Source organism: Platalea leucorodia, assembly GCF_965183815.1.
Source record: "Platalea leucorodia genome assembly, chromosome: 11".
Lineage (NCBI taxonomy): Eukaryota > Metazoa > Chordata > Aves > Pelecaniformes > Threskiornithidae > Platalea > Platalea leucorodia.
The window spans coordinates 6,894,841-6,911,843 of record NC_138833.1 but is presented as its reverse complement, the minus strand read 5'-3'; the positions used below and the strand labels follow the sequence as shown (position 1 = coordinate 6,911,843).

General features: G+C 41.9%; 1 protein-coding gene across 3 annotated transcripts in view; it reads left to right on the top strand.

Annotated features, from left to right (window-relative positions):
- Positions 1 to 223: 223 nt before the first annotated feature.
- Positions 224 to 17,003, top strand: part of FBXW11 (F-box and WD repeat domain containing 11) — a 78,520-nt gene continuing 61,740 nt past the window's right edge. Inside the window, exons 1-2 of one of the 3 annotated variants that reach the window (XM_082323739.1) lie at positions 224 to 353; positions 9,089 to 9,168. Coding sequence is in view for 1 of the 3 variants with exons in the window: in XM_082323738.1 (XP_082179864.1) it covers positions 309 to 353 (45 nt within the window). In the remaining 2 variants the exon portion in view is untranslated. Of the gene's footprint in view, positions 354 to 9,088; positions 9,169 to 11,791; positions 11,811 to 17,003 lie in introns of those variants that run through there. The other 2 variants (XM_082323738.1, XM_082323740.1) reach the window with 2 other exon arrangements.

The following is a 17,003-nucleotide window of genomic DNA, read 5'->3' as shown; positions in this document are numbered from 1 at the left end:
CCGCCCCCCGCCCCCCCAGCACCGCCCGCGCGGGCCGCGGGGGGCGCCGGGAGCCGCGCGCAGCCAATGGCGGCGCGGGGCCGCGGGGGCCGCCGGGAGTTGTGGTCGGTTACCCGAGGCGGCGGGGCGGGTGGTGCCTCGTCTCTTCCGGGTGCCGTGACGTCGCGGAGGACGCAGCGTGCGTGCGTACGTCGGCGCGTGCGTGCGTGCAGCGGGGGGGGCGGGCGAGCGGCGGCGGCGGCGGGGCCTGGCGGGCGCGGGGAGGCGGCGGGGGCGGGCGGGGCGCCGCGGCGGAGCTGCCCGCCGCTATGGAGCCCGACTCGGTGATCGAGGACAAGACCATCGAGCTGATGGTGAGTGACCCCCGCCGCCCGCGCAGCCCCCTCCCCGCCGCCGCACCCCCCCGTCCCTCCGCCCGCCGGCAGGCCCCGCCGCCGCGCCCGGGCCTGCGGGGTCCGGCGCCGCCGCCGCGAAGGTGACTCCGGCGAGGCCGCCCTCGGCCCAGGCCCGCGGCGCCCCCGGCCCGCGCCCCGCCCCGCTCCTCCCGCCGCCCCGCGGGGGGATCCGCTCCGCTCCCCTCCTCCACCGCGGCCGGTCCTCCCGGCGCAGGCCGGGCCGCGACGAGCGCCTTGGTCTCGTTAAAAAGAAATAAATAAAAATAATAGACACCGCACACCGCCCGTAGGAGGCAGAGCCGGTCCGGGAGGCGCGGAGAAGCGCGCCCGGTGCGCGGGCGATGCGGGCACGCTGCAAAAACCGAAACCGAAATGCCCGGAGCACAGCGGGATGCGGGGCTCGGGCTCCCGCCGCCTCCCCGGCCCCGGCGCCTGGCTTCCGGCCGGGCCCCCCGGGCCGCCCCGCCGGAGCCCTGCCGAGGCCCCGGGGCCGCCCCGCTGGCGCTTGCCCGGGGCCGGCGGGCGCGGGGCGGCCCGCGGGGGGAGCGGATTCAAACTGCCAGCGTGAGGATTTGGGGCTCCTCCGGCAGCGGCGTCGCTGGGGCGGGCGCTGGGGGCAGCTCCCGGAGCAGCGGTGCTGGGGCTCCGGTCCGGCACGGGCGGTGTTACCCAACCAGACCTAATTGGAGTATTTGTTATACCCCCTAATTAACGCGTACGCCGCTAAATTCGTGTTAGTGGAGAGGCAGCCAGATGGAAGCCATAGAACAGAAGGGTTTTTCTTAAATATAAGTAAATCGTAGATCTCTGTAGCCAAATGTTAGGGGGCCCTAGTTTTATTGCCTTTAGGTATGAATAAAATTAAGTGAGGAGCTGAGAGAGAATAATAATCAGTATATGTCTTCTAAATTATTTGTCACGAGCATAATTTGCTTTCACATGCAAAATTTCATGCAATACTGCGGAATCGAGTGGTAAAAGGCAAAAATTTGCTTTTAAGGTACTCTGAAGGTGAGCTGGGTTCAGTGGAGACATTAAATGGGTTTTTAGCCAGTAGAGTTCTTGCTGAACTACCTGATCTGGAAAATACAAACTTTCCTCCAGCGTTGCCTGCTCTCAAGAAGCAGAAATCAAAAAAGAAAGGAAACCCAAAAAACCTTTGTGATTCTTTCTGTATTTGTTTCTGATCAGTGAGGCCAGTAGCTTAAAAGCTGTTGTTAGCGAGCCTCCTTTCCTGCTCCCTATCGATTCAGTGATCTTGCACTTAAGCGTGGGTGACATCAGAACTGTTTCCACGTTAGTGGACTGCAGCATCGAGGATAAAGAAAGGCTGGGGGCAGCTGTGCGGGTATCCGTTACAGGACGAGTCGCCTACAGAAAAGACGTCTGCTAAATTTCCGAGGTGTAAAGTGAGTTCTAGTGGCTTTTTTTTCCTACCTGGAACAGAGGGTTACTAAATAGTCCTCAGCCTGGGGTTATGTGAGGTGCTAAAATAGCATTTGAGGCTGGAAGGTAACGTTTGCCTCGCTCAACTTTCTTGCTTGTCTTTTTGTAAATGCTCTCCCTTATTAGACGTCTCTTCTATTTGGGGCCAAAATGTTCGCAGGCAGAAGCAAATGTGACTTTTCCTGATAACTATTGTACCCTCTGTTTGCAGTTGGACCTGGGAAATGCACTAATCGATGCAAGTATCGATGAGGTTATTAAGATTTTTATTATGCAGTAGGAGGTTTAAGAAACAAATTTTTCTCTCTTTCCCAAGAAATTAATAAATATAAAAATTTAATAAGATGAACAATTAATTCTGTAGTTTCCAGCAGAAAATGTTACTCTGTAAAAAGTAGTTGATAGTTGAATTTAATTTCAGCCTTAGTGAAGGTTTGCATAGAAGGACTTGTGTTTGAATGTAAATGTTTCGCTAAAATCATTGAAAGTCGTTCCTAAATGAAGACACGGCTTGGAGGCTTTGCCTTCTTGCGTGTTGTAGCAGATAAGATTCTCCAGAAGATTTGTTTAAATACACAAAGCAGATGTTGTATTGACAAGAGTTTTCAGTCAGTGATTTCGGTATTATATGCAAACTCTTGTATCGGTTGTTAATGCTGGGGGCAAACATCCCTGAACCAGGGATCATCTTAGCCCGTCAGACTCAGTGGGATGCTCTTCTTTTTAAGAATGTTACTGTTTACTAAAAGCAGGATGTTTTATGCCTCTCTCTGATACAGGAGATTGCTTTTGGTGCGCTTTGGGTACTCAGTCACTTCCCTCCAATGACAAGGATGAATCCATAGTAAATACAGGAGCAAATGTACGATGCAAAAGTTCTGAGGAGCAAATACAATATAATTCTGAGTGGCTGATAAACAAGAGATAATGTGTCAACATGTTAATTGCACGAAAGTTTCAGAACACGATGTTTTAGCCTCAACTGTGCCTTCACTGGAGAGATCATTTGCATTTATTTAAAGAAAAATCAGTCATGGAAATAATACTGTCCTATTTTTAAAGCTGGAATCTAAGAGAAATATTTTAAGGTTTCAGAGCGACAACTTCCATTTGCCGTATGAAGTTTTAGCGAGTGTTCTGAAGTCACTGTATCTTTTAGGACAGCTTAAGGCTTTATGTGTCTTGTTCTAGTTTTGTAAATCATGTCATCTAGCCATTTTAACGGTGATGAGCAATTGATTTAGTGATGACGTTTCACGGCTTTCATTTGCAGATGGTATCTACCTCTACAGGCAAGATACCCGTTGCCTGTAGAGGTGATTTCAAGAGGCATGAGGCCTCAAAATTTAACTTGTGTTGGCTGTGGGAGGTCCAGATTTAGGCTAACAGCGTATCTGACGGGGTTGTTTTTAGTTTAGAGACCTTCCGACTTAGGCTGTCGCAGTTAAATGCTTCGCGTGAGTGGGCAAACTATTAGAAAATGAGTGGTAAGGAAGTAATCCAGAACAGATGGAGGGCTAGCCAAAATGATTGAAAGGGCTCTTTCTTCCCCTGGATTTGATTTTCTCTGTGAAATTAGATAACCGTAACCTTTTTGCTCTTTTAAAGAATCAAACTTTTTTCTTTCTTAAGGTGAAGTACCATCAACAATGCTTTGTGAAATAGTTTTTTTTTTTTTTTTACCTAAAGATTCTGGCTTGTGAATACAATCCGTATTGTTCAGTCGCATCAAACCCATTACATGCGTTTGTCTTCAATACCTGCTAAAAGCCTTGTGTTTTTCATTTTCTCAGAAAGCTTCCCTGAACCATACTTTTGTTTTACCAGCAGACTTTCAAAGTAGGGGGTAATTAACATCTTAGTTTGTATTAAAGCATTTGTAAAAGAATGCATAAGTATGGCAAATGTGGGTTTTTTTGTACGGGTCAAAAAGTTTGACCCCCATTGATGGGGTGAACTGTGTGCAGCATAAGCGGTGGATAGTATGTATATATAAAAAAAAAAAAAATCTGTTGCTGCCAGTCTCTTGTACCCACCAGACACCTATGGGACATGGTTACTGAAGCAGGAAGCCAACTGTGTGTAAATCCTCTCACTTAGTGAGTTTATTATCATCTGTCTTTCCACTGTGTGCTTGATGCACACGCTGTTCTCCAAACACGGATCCCCCTGCTGCGGGGCTGGCAGTATAAATTCAATATAACACTGCTCCGTGGTAGTAGCGTGAAAGGGTTATGGAAAGACCACGCTTAGGAGGAAAACCGACAAGCGTTTGCTTACACTGAATTATCATTTGTATCTTGAAATTATATCCATGGAAGGTATTCTTCCTAATATCCTACCTTTACTGTCCAGAACGTCTCTTTCTCTATCTCATAAAAGTGTCCAGTGTTTAAGTGCCTCTGTAAATAATAAATGAGGAACTATAATTGAATATCTTGCCCAAAGTCTTTCAGTTTCTCCTGGCAGAACTTTGATGTGAGCTGAAGGTCTTCAAATTCAAAAGGTGACAGTCTCAGAATAAAGCGTTTCACGTAGGCATGCCTTGCCAGCAGCAACTCCTGTGAATCGTGCTAGCGGTACCTGAAGTTCCTTGGGTTACTGCAACTGGAGATGGCTGTGCCCCCAAACTATTTAAAGCTTTACAGTGCAAAATAAATCTTAACATTCTGTTTGGAAACTAAAATACAGCTGCTGTATATATCTCAGTAGGGCTCTGACGTTCTGGCTTTTTTCTTCCCTCTCTGTCTCAGTCATTGCAAGCCGAGCAGGCAGTTAGGCTTTTGTGAATTTTTTTCCACGTGTTCTTAGAGGAGTCCTTCAAAGAGTTTGCTTTTGTAGCAATAGAGAGACAGATGGACTAGGCAACAATCATTTTTGCATCTGAAACAAAGGAGGTACTGTTCTAGCTAAAATGTGACTGGTTCTTAATCAAAGGCTGGGAGTAGATGGAGTTAGCAAGACTTTTGTAAACCTGTCTGTAAACTAGTTGTGCTTTCTTCAGTAGGATAACAATCTACTTGCTTTGCAGTTATCTTTTTTTAATCTTCAGTAGCTAAATTAGAGTTGAGAGCTGCGTGTCAGACGTTTAAGCACGCAGTTGACGGCGTGCTGGACAATTTTATGCATGGGGGAAAAAAAGGAAATGGCTAGAGCAGATATCTAAAGAGGTGGTGGGTAGGTGGCTGTTGGGAAGTCACAGATGAGCCTTTGGGGCAGGGGATGCAAGATCTGTGCCGTGCACAGGCTATCGGAGCGACAGTCACATTTCAGAGAGTGCCCGTAAGAGGAAGGATGCAAATATATAGAAAATAGATTGCTGTGACTTTGGCAGCGGTGCAGAAAATGGGAAGGAAAAGCTTAAGAAAATGAATTGGAGCAAGGCAACTGAGTTCAGAGCCAGGAGAGGGATGATGAAATGAGGGAAGCGGACAAAGAAGTGTGGAAAGCTGTATCTTTTGGGAAGGGCTAGCTGAAACAATAGACTGAGTGGGGAGACGGGGTGGCGAAGGGAAGAAGGAGAACACAGAGATGCAGAAGAGAGGTTACAAAGAAAAAAGTTATCTGAAGTTTGTGACGTTATGGCAGCAGCCACCAGTTTATAGGGGTGAAGGAGAACTGCAGATGGGAAACTGCAGTTTGTAGGGAAACTTCTGAAACAAAATTGCTTTTAGTTCTTAATAGAAAAAGTTACAGTTTCTTGGGGAGACTAAACGCTGGTGTTTCACCAAAGGCTTTTTAAATCTCGTTCGAGATTCGGAGACTTTTTTTGCCTCGCAATGCAGTTAAATTTTCTAACATTACTAAATTTTTCAACCTTTGCAACAACGCTGAGGAAGTAAGATGCAGCAGAGAGAGTTCCCTTGCTGCCTGAAACGTGTGTAGCTTCCTGCCCGTGCGAGCACCGCTGGGTGGTTCTGGGGCGATGAGCTGCCCGTGAGCCCGGGCTTGGGACCGGCAGGTCCTGAGTTGTGCTTGTAAATCCCGCGTCCAGGTGTCACTGTGGCATGAGATCCCATCTCTGCAGGCACGCTGGTATGCGCGCCAGCTGCCCTCTCTGAAGTGCTATTGGGTTGCTCCTTTAAAAAGTTGTAAAGCACATGTATGCCATTTCTGCATTTCAGACCGTGCTGACTGTATCCCTTAGGCAGAGTTGTTGAGCGTTGCTAAAAATTTGGGTCACCCATAAGCGTTGCAGCAGCATCTCAGCAAAACAAACTGCCTTGTTACAAGCTGTACCCTTAGAGAGGCCTGGGAACGTTCCTTGAAGGACGGATGTACCTTTTCATTTCATGTGTGCTTTCTAAAACACCTTCGCTACTTGTTAAATCGACTTGATGTATGTCTTTTGATGCATTACGTTTTATTGCTGTGGAGTTTAGAGGTCACTGTTGCTTTGGCATTTTCAGTTTCATCTTCCTGTGCTGCTTTGAGTGCTTGTGCAGCAGCGTGCAAAGTGAGATTGCTGATGGGTTTAAAATGAAATGGATGTTGCAGCAAACGTGCCAATGTGAGAAGAATGATGTGTGGGAGAGACTAAGAGACCACGGTTATAAGAGGGCTGCTCTGTGACAAGTAATTTTTTTGTTGCAAGGGAGAAAATAAATTGAAGGGAAATGAGAATATTTACTGAGTTGTTTGAACTAATGCTGATTAATAACAATACTTATGTTCCAGCTTTTTTCTCAGGCGATGTCTTCTGTATACTAATGCCACTGTTTACGTTGTTGTATAATCTGATTTCTCGGTTTGATCTTCATAGTATTGATAGTACTTCATTATTCACAGAAAATCCACTTTTTCTGGAAAATCCCTTCCTTCCCCAGTTTATTGGTGTATTTATGAGCTCAGTGGTGTGACATCTGACAGCCTACTCCGTTTGCCTCTACTACTTCCACACATTTCCCAGTATGAGTAGTGCACAACTGAGACCAGCCAATACAAAAACAACGCGATGCCGTTTGTATTTTAACAACAAAAAAGCGCTGGCTCTTTTTGGAAACTGAATTTGCTTCTCATGCAGGCTAAATTTACAATCGGAGCGTTTGAAGGCACGTTGTTCCTCCATTGCTTTGTTAATCCAGGTCCCCTGAGGACCTGCATCCCTGTACTTCAACCCAGGAAATTAACGGTTTTATTGGGGATCAAAGAGTAGTTCAGCTTCTCGAGCCCATTTTTTGTACAAATACAGACAGAAATTTGTAAAATGTGGGTAGGTACCTACTTGCTAGGAATAGGGATCGATGTGCTTTCTGGGTAAACTGGTAAAAAAAGCTTTTCGGGTCAACTTTTAGCTGTGGCAACGCTACAAGATTTTGTTTTGTTCATTGACTTAGAGGAGAAGCACAACCATGTATTCGGTGTTACGAGTTGCAGGGCTGCGTTCTGAGTTTCATGCTGTTGAGGAGGTCTTAAATATGGAGTTTTGTTACAAAAGAAGTTGTGACAACTTGCGTTCTTTGCCTTTTTGGGAGGCATATGTTTGTATGTCAGGGTGCCTCGCACGATGGTACTGCGTTCAAATCTTCTATCCTTTTCAGTCACGCCAATTTAAAGATTTCAGGCAAGAATCCATACAGCTTTTTGAAAATTTATACTCGGAATCTGTTTGCAAAATTTAAGTTACAATTACAGCTTGTATTTGATGGAGAATCTTTTAGGCAATTCTATTTGGGCTGCAAAGGACTAGCCAGGGAAACTTGATATTCAGGCTGTCTCCATCACGCCAGTACTTCTTGAGACAAAAATCAGGCCTGTGCTGTAATGCTTGCGGCTACTTTTAAGGAATGCCTTCATGGTGAAGTGCCTCTCCTTCCAACACCCTGCTGGCTCTGTTGTGACTTAGCAAATCAGTACATTTATATAATTTTGATAGCTGGCTTCTTACTGAGCTATATTGTACTCTTAAAATTCTGAGTCATATGCCTCGACATCTTATCACTTTACTTGGCAGCCTTAAAAATCCTAGATTGGATACGGTATCAGGCTTACAGTGCTGCTTTGTCCTTGAAATGTCACCATGTACTTGACTGTTGCTTTACCAGTGGTAGAAAAGCAGAAAATCGCCCCATGATGAAGATGCTCCTTTCTTCGGGTAGCTCTGGGCAGTCAGGGCCGTGACTGTCCTCATCGACGCAGTTTCTTGGCACAGCTGTGAGCAGTGGCGGTTTCTCCCACCCTTCTCCGAGCAGCTGGTGCTTTGAGACGTGGGGCACAGTTGTGGAGGCTGAAGAACGCCTGGTTCAGCAATCTGGAGGGGTTGGAGAGCAGAGGAAAGGGTGAGAGACAGCAGTGGCATATTCTTCTGTGGGTGTTGCAGCATTATGTTCTAGAAAACGTTGCTGTTGCTTCTGGCTGCTGTTAGGGGAAATTTTCCCGGCCATATCTCAAACTTTTTGAAGATCTGACTGTAAAGCACACAGTCTGGGCTCTCTAGGATACACTTTCTGTTACACACGTAGTATGGGCTCTCTGCAGCCTCCATCTTCTCTTAGGTGTTACTGTTAAAGCTGCTTTAAATTAGTCGCTTATACTCTGTGTACTGCTCAAAGTGCTGGATGAAGGCCTTTTATCATCTTGCCCAGTGAGAAGTGACTTTTTCTTGTCTCAGGAGTAGCATGGCTTGGCCTACTCTCTTCTAGTTCTAGCTTGTTTTCCAGAGACGCAGCGATACTGAAAATTTACTGAATTTCAGTGCTGTCATTCAAATCATAAGTGTCTTGAAGACTCCATCTTTGTGCTGCAGATAGGTAAGGCAAGTCAGATCATTTTGAGCCTAGAAACAGGGAAATAATCATTGCAGTAAAATGCTTTAGAGCATGCCTATGGCAAATTAGGGGAACCGTACTGGACTGTTTTGAAAGCCTGTGTGTTACTGTTCTGGCAGTTCATGGAGCAGGCTTGTGAGGCGTAAGCTGGCGGTTGAAGCTTGAGCATTTGCTTCGTTATTTGCATTGTAGTTTCTTCTCATCTTCCTTCATCTTTGCAAAGTGAGCTGTACCCCCCAAACACTTGTTGTGCGTTGGGTGATTCAGGGCAGGGGAAAGAGCAGTTTCTTGTCCGTAAATCCGTTTCTTTGTCTTAGATCCACCAATCCGATGACCCCACTAACGTAGTCGTTACCAGACTGGTAAGGTGCCTAGGCTGCCTTGTCTCTCTAACAGCATTAGGAGTACGTAATTGGGATTTCGTTCAAGGAAGAAGTAGATACACCAAGCTGAAGATGATTGGCTGCTCTCTTTTAACAGACAAGTCTGAGAAGGAAAACCCATTCGAATCCCCTTTCATTCTGGATTGGTGGATCTGAAGCCCAGAAACAAAGTTTCAGGTAAGAAGTCACCCTGTACTATATCTTGCTGCTTCTGCTTAGATGAGTTTGTCTGCAAATTCAGTATCTTGCTTTAACTGCTTAATGTCCCTAAAGTATTAGAGCACACCAAGTTAGCCGCTGAGTTTAGAGTAAGAAAGGGCATATTCAGTAAATACACATGTGCTTTATTAGGAAATCACAGATCTACTCTGAAAAACGAACCTAGGAACAGAGAGTAAACTTGCCTTCTGTGGAGCTGGAAAGCAGTATTTACAGGTACAGGGGCACTAAGCAAGAGGTTTACAAATCCTGCTTCTGAAAGGAGAAAGCAGCCTTACCAATGACTTCGTTGAGCTTCTCAGTCGAGTTCAGGAAAGTAATAGCTATCTGCTCTGATTTCTAGCCATGTTCTCTGATGAGTTCATCAGAAACTTAGAGAACTTGTCTAGTTGTTCGTAGTACAAATTCCAGTAGCTTTATCCTGCTGAAATGCCATTTGAAATTCTGTTGTGGGCAGCACTTGGAGTCAGCTTTTTAAATCCTTCATGAGATTTCAACCTAAAGTTCTGTTCCTAGTTGTTTTCGAAGCATAGCTGAGCCAGTTGTAAGGCACGGTTTTCAAGAGAAGCTTTAAAGTTATAGTGGGTTTATTTCAGAGTAGGGGAGTGTGGTTGTATTTTGAGTCACATTCAACCGAGATTTTGAAATGACTGTAAAAGGCTACAACATGCTATCTTAAAGACAGGTTTGGAAGGTATTTGTGCGCGTTAGGAAGGAAAGCCGGGTCCCTGGCTGGTGGGAAAATAAAGTTATGTGAGTTAAATATCTGGTGTGAGCGGGTGACCTGCACCTCTCCTAATGCCCAGCTTTATTGTAAGTTAGTGCTTTAATGAACTTGGCAACTTATTTCTAAAGTTAGTACGAAGCAGTCTGCCTCAATTCCTTTTGATATTAATAGCAATAACACTAAGCTGCTTGAGTGTTCTCTTTTGTAGACAGCTATTAAAGCGAATGTTAAGGCCTCAATATTTAATCTACTGTAGAAGAAACTCTTGTAGGTGCTGTTGATCTCATGTGTTGTTTTAGCTCTGCGTTTGTTTTGCTGGCGTGGTATTTTGTGCAAAAATTGTACTTGACTTTGATGAATGCGTATGTAATGAACTATTTGTGCACAGGGTACTGTTGTTTCCTGGTTTGATTTTTTTGAGTATTTGAATTTTATTTGGCTAGGGTGAGAAGTCTTGGGCATGCTTTTTTTAGTACAATTCTTTAAAAAAAAAAAATCTGAGGGAAAATCTAAGGGAAATACTCATTAACCTTAGTCTGACACATTTCTTGCAGTCTCGTCTAATATCAGATGGAATTTGTCCCACACACCGATCAGACTCACCTTGGAGTTAACACTGCAAAATAACATTTTCCCGTGAAATATTTGCTGTTCAGGGTGTGCCTTTTTCTACAATGAGAGAATGGGGAGGCAGAAGTGAACTTGGCATCTTTAATGATCAAAACTGAAAAGAGGAAATAATTTAAAATACACTGGGGGTGTGGTGGAAAGAGGAAGCATAAATGTGTACTCCTGCTGATTAAGATCCCTGATGTTATGATTTTTAATATTGCTTCACTTTTTGAAACATGAAACAGTCCTCTATCAAAGGCAGTAGTAAAGCTAAGTTGAACTTGAGTGCAAGTATGTGCAGGTTGGAGGCTTAGTTCTTGCCCAGGTTTTGACTCTTACATTTCAAGAAGTAAAATGTAAGGAAGCTATCAAAGGTGATGTAAATATTCCTCTACAAACCCCAAATGTGAAGCTAGCATTTTATTATGTACTGAGCCCAGACGTCATATGCAGTTAAACTCAGCGAGTTAAAGTGCACACTGCCTTGTCTATACTAGATTTTTAGATGGGCTTAATATTATTTTTATATTGTGTTAGGCTTCATCCTTAAAAACTTAATAGAGAAAAGAGTCTAAGACAACTTTTAACATCTTAGGCAAGTTTCAGCCACGTTTTTCTAAGTGTTTAACTTATTCACTCAAAGTATCTACTATTTCAATTGGCAGTGCTAGCTCTCTTTTCAGTGCTTCTCTTTTTTTTTTTTTTCCCCCAGTTATGATTTAGTAGAAGCAGGTGCGCTGCTGTCTGTAGATGTCTGTAACACCTCTGTTCCTGTTGCAAGAGCATAGGAAAGCCATTTTTCTTTTGAAATGGCCTTTTTTTTATGTGATGTAGGATATGTTAATGCAGAAAGGAGTATCGCACTTCTGGGGTTTTGAAACTGGGGGAATTGGGATGTATGTACATGAAGGAGGCAAGGGTTAATCTAAATACTGTGTATTTTGGAAAATTTAGATTATTTCAGTCAACATTCAGAGTGACTTATGTAAACGTATTAGGATTTTCTTCCCAGTCTTCTGTATCTTCCTGAAAACGAGATACTGTATCTTATGAGTCTTATCCTGATCAATAAATTATAATGGAGTAAGATTGTTGTTATATTCAAAGAAAGCATTTAATCTTTTCTCCACTGAACCCATATTCCTTTTGTAGCATTCATTTTGTTGTAGCAAACGCATACTTTGATCTTCAGGAGCAGAGTGGGACTGCGTTATCGATCACCCTTCTGTGAATTCATTGTCCTATCTAGAAGAGCGGTGTGGTAATGAGGAGAATTTACCTGATAAATTATTTTCCCTTTGTCTTGCTTTAAATTTCCTGATTCCTCACTTAATATTTTTCCCCAAATGCAAGAAGCTTATGTGCAGATCTTGAATGGCTATTGGAAGGTTGTAACATTGAACGATTTTTATTTTGAATGGCAATCATTTAGCTAAATAGATTTTTCTAATGGAAGTGTGACTCAGCTATTGGTTACCATTTTTTTTTTTTTTAGAGTGATCTGATAACAGTAAAGGAATAATCAAAAACACCTCACAAGTTAAAATGAGTTTGCTACTCTGTGGATACTCATTTTTGAGAAATTCACTTTTGCATTTGTAGTTCATGAAAGGACAGAAATGCAAGAGTAAATTGCATCTAAGACAACTTTCTTGAGAATGTAGCCGTTCTTAAATCGAAGCGGAACACTTGAATGCTAATGTAAAACTCCATGGATTTTGGAAATATATTTTACGGATGGTACTCAAACAGCCTTCCAAATCAGACGCTCAAGACTGGATGTGAGATTGCATTTTGGACATGGAAAAGGCAGTGGTGTGATGGCACCGATTCCAACAAACTTGTATGGAGCATGTGAATACACTGCATCTCTCAAGGGACAACTTGGTTTTGAAATGAAAATAGGGAGAGTACAAAGCACTGCCATTGGTCTGACGTAAATTGTTTCTTTGGTTTTGAGTACCTCAGCAAAGATATTCAATGTTGTGCCAAAATGTGCAGCGTAGTGAACGTGCTATCGTGCCAAGCCAGGCTGTCACTTGTGGAACACGCGTATTTGTGTTACATGCATGCCTCCACACTTCATTTCCAATTAAGTATTCACACTTAAGAGTATGCTTTGACATTTTTACTTTTCTACCTCTTGCAAATATTGAGACTGCTTGTTCTGGTATGTAGTTGGTTCAACACTGTTCTGCTTGTCACTATTTTGAATAAACCACTTAAGGTAAAAATACCAGGTAAGATCTGGATGATATCCCAGCTAGCAAAAGGGGGTAGAGTTTGCTGAGTAGTTGACAACTATTCCCTGCCGAGTGTAAAAATAATACTGAAGGCCTTTGAACAGTGTTACTGCTTTATATTTTTTTATGTCTTACTGTGGTTAATGCTGGGTTTTGAGAAGCTAAGATCTGAGCTTGGTATTAAATTTGACTTGGGAGCATATAGCTTTCATAAACAGTCATACTGTCCTTAAGTCTGCTTTTCCGAGGACCCCTTTTTGCAGCATTAAATCTGAGCTACCGGGGGATGTGTCTGTCCCAGCCATAGGGAGGGTTTTAAGTAACAGCAGTTACCCCATGAATTTATCAATAGTGTTAATAGAAACAAAGAAGTATCAGTTCTGTTGGTCCAGGCCTAAATCAAAGTAAACTAAACCGTAAATTACCAGTGTTGCATAGCACATGGGTTTCTTATAGCTAAAAACCTGAAGAGAATTCAGAATGAGGGTTGAAGTTTTTTTGGTTGTACCTTTTTTGCCAGTCCAAATCTCTGTTTGTAGCCCTGTGGACACCCAGAACATGAACTGACCTTACTGAGGGGCTGGTGTGTTGTCACAAGAAAGTTGGGAAAAGTGTTTCAGACTTCAGGATTTTGTAAACTTGAATGATTTGTTAGGTTCTTATGTTGAATTTTGTTTTGTCTGCATAAGAAAAAAGTTGTTGCAGGAGGAGTGGATTAATATAATTAGTCATAGTCCTTGAAAAAAAAAAGGAGTAAATTAGCTCCCCCATTTGTTTTACTGTATTTTTCTTTGAAATTCCAAAATACCTCCCCTCGCCAGTCTTTTTTGGACTCTGTCTAGAAACTGATTTTCAAAACCAAGGGTATTTTTGCCTTAAGAAGAGAATTTCCCAAACTGTAAACATACTAATAAATTTTGATTCCTTAAATTATCTTGTATAAATAAAATCAATGCAATGAAAAATTCCAAGGTCATAATTTTAATACTTTATAAAAATTCCAGCAATAAGACTTGGTTATGTACATGCTGTTAATTATGACATTGCAGTATTTCCATCACTGGATATCAAAGCTGCATTAGTTCCATCAGGAACACAGGCAATGTAGGATAAAGGGGTGATATTCTTTTTTTTTTTTTTTTTTTAAGGGGTAAGAAAGTGTGAGGATTTCTGTTTGGACGTAACTCTTAATTTCAAATGCACTGCAATGGAAGGTTTCTGGACATGTTACAGTGCTTAACAAAATAGCAACGCTGTACACTATGAGAAGTCCAAAATGAATGAAAACTCTGGATTGTTCAGGGGCTGATAGATTTTTTTGGGTTTTTGTGGTTGTTTTTTTTTTTTTTGCTGTCTCTATCCTAAAAGTTATCACTTACAAAGCTGATTTATTTGCAGAACACTGCTGTGTGCTTTACTATTAATATAAGAACTTCTTAGCATCTGACCTTTAAAGACATTGAAGCATATTCCTTTTTTACTGATACTACTGAGAATTTATAGATTCGAATGCAAATGCAAGCATTTGCATGGGTTTCTTAAATTTGAGATTTAAGATTGAAACCTAAATCTTGAAATGTAATTCCGGAGGCTGGACCAGCAAAGCAGTTCTTTGTGTGTAGAATTAAAATAAAACATATAATAATAAAGTTAATGTATTAACCTTTTCAAGCATAGGGCATCTAAAAGATCCAACGAGGGTTTCTCTATTTGTCTTTATTCTTTCAGCATCATTCACTCCTTGCCATGAAGCTGTAAAGCCCCTCTTTCATCTGCTTACTCCTCCCCTGCAAGTAGTACGTTCAGATGAACACACAGCTATCTTAATGTGAGTCGCATTGCAAATTAGTTTGTTCCTTAAAATTTGAGTTTTGATTGGCCTTATCTTAACCTGTATGGTTCTGTTGTCTGCCAGTGGGCTCGACACTGGTTGATATGTGCATTTAATATTATGCCCATTGGCCGGGGTCATTTTCCCATTCACAAACTTTACTAAACAGTGCTGCAGCTCCCTGGGATCCTGATGAAAAGCCAGTGGAAAGCAAAGGCATAAGTTAAGGTTCTTGTTATGCAGAAAATTAAATCTTTAGTACACTATTGCGCTTTATTTATGACAGTTCCTATGCAAGCAGGGTCAAGAAATAACATGTCAGTGAAGCACACAAATATTTGCACATTCCTGTTTTAGTGTGAAGTAGAATGCAATATGTAATTTGTAGTATTGTGCAACATCATTGCTGTAGCTAAGTGTCCAGTGATTTTTATAAATCCTTTTATTCAGGGTTTTGCAATACCATGGAAGGGTTTTTGTGTGGCTTAAACTTGGCATAGAAATGGCCTCTGTGCCTAATGTATTTTGAAATAAATAAAAAAATTGTTCTTAAGTTACCCGTATTTCTCTTCTTAATATTCAGCTTACTTAGCTAGAGTTGTTCCTAAAAGAAAACACAGTCTAATCACCTAAACCAGTGATTTTTAGCTTATAATTTGTGGACTCCTGTAGGTGTAGATTTATTATACACGTTATACGCAGTTTTGTAGATCTCTGAAAATTTTAGGAGATAAGTTCATTGTGTTTATCCATCAATGACGTTTACTAAGTGATGTGAGCAGAATTCAAGTTTTTACTGGGCCTGTATGTTTAAAAATGCAAAAATTTATTTGGGCTTTAGTAAATACCTGCAGTGACACACTGAATTTTGATGGTTCAGTGTTGCAGAAACACCATTCAGGTATTGTGCCAAATAGGATTAAATAACGAAGCAGATTAGCGAGTTCCTTGAATTATATACGCTTGTTTTGAAGCAGAGCTGTAAACTGCCTATATAAGATCCTGCATCTTCAATACCGTGATCAGTGGGTTTGAACAGTACATCCTATCTTTTCTTGAAAAATATAAAAATCTTTTTTTTTTTTTTTTTGGTGTCTCATTGAAATTAAGGTAGTTTCCCTAATGTCACTGGTTGACTATCTTAGCACAGTTCTGGGAACTAAATTTCACGTGTTTGTGTGAGGACATGTCAAAGTCAATTATTGCAATGTAATTATAGATATACTGGATTAATTACTTGATAGCTAAATGAAAGATCACGTTTCTCCAAATGTTAATAAGAAACTTTTAATAATAGAAAACTGTGATTAATTTTGATATTGAAGGAAGAATAATACAATATAGCATAAATATATTGATTTTTACCTCTGTACATAAGGTATACATGCCCACTCGTCACATGACCAGTGCATAGTACAGAACATCCATATGGAATTGCAACCTTCCTGCTGGATAAAAGGAGAGAGAATTCCAGTGTGTTTTGGTGCTGCTAGGGTCGTTCTTGTCCTCTTTTTGCTTTAATTTCTCTCCTTAGCATGGAGATGAAAATATCAGGCTTTCTTTTGTTTTATTCAGAAGATATGAAATAAATAAAAACAAGTTTTTAACCTCTTCAGTTGCTCTGGGCTCCCTCCTTCCCCTCGTTACTGGCACAATAATCCCTTTCCCTGAGTCTTCACCTCCAGTTATTCCACTTCCAACTTTGATCTGTGTGGGATTTTTCTTTTAAAGATTTGATGTTTGTTATGACTAAATTGGAAGCCTGTGTGAAAAATATTGAAAGCTAAGCCTGTGCCAAATCTTAGAGCTGGGTTTGTGCACTGCTTGATAGTGAGGAATTAAATCCTTTCCCTATCTTTATCTGCTGGTTATGTAGTGTAGGTACTATGCTGTCCTTAAAAGGAACTGTGAATAATATCATGGAGCTATAAAAGGTTTGGGGAGCGGGCATCAAACTTCTTCAGCTTCAGAAAAGAAACAAGAAGGATTTCCACCCTTTTCCTAACTTCTGGTGTCAGCAATGTGGAGTCTGGTAGTTAAGCTTGGTTCTTTCTGACTTGGGTGGCGGTATGAGTAATAAATGTAGTTAGGGTGTAATTTGGCTTTCGGATACCCTCAATTGATAATACAAACTTTTTTCCCCAATAACCCATTTAATCAGGATACCACACATCTTGACGAAGCAGAACTTGGTCTTCCAATTTGAACTTAGCTAGGTGGTGTTCCTCTCTAAAAAATACTTATATTTTTTTCATTGTCAGTGTCCCAGTACATAGACTGTAACCTGAGAACTTAATGTCGGCTTTGCTCTCTGAATAAATAAGCACAAATTGTTTGAGAAAGTTGAGACGGTGCGGGGTGCCAAACCTTAATTACCGAA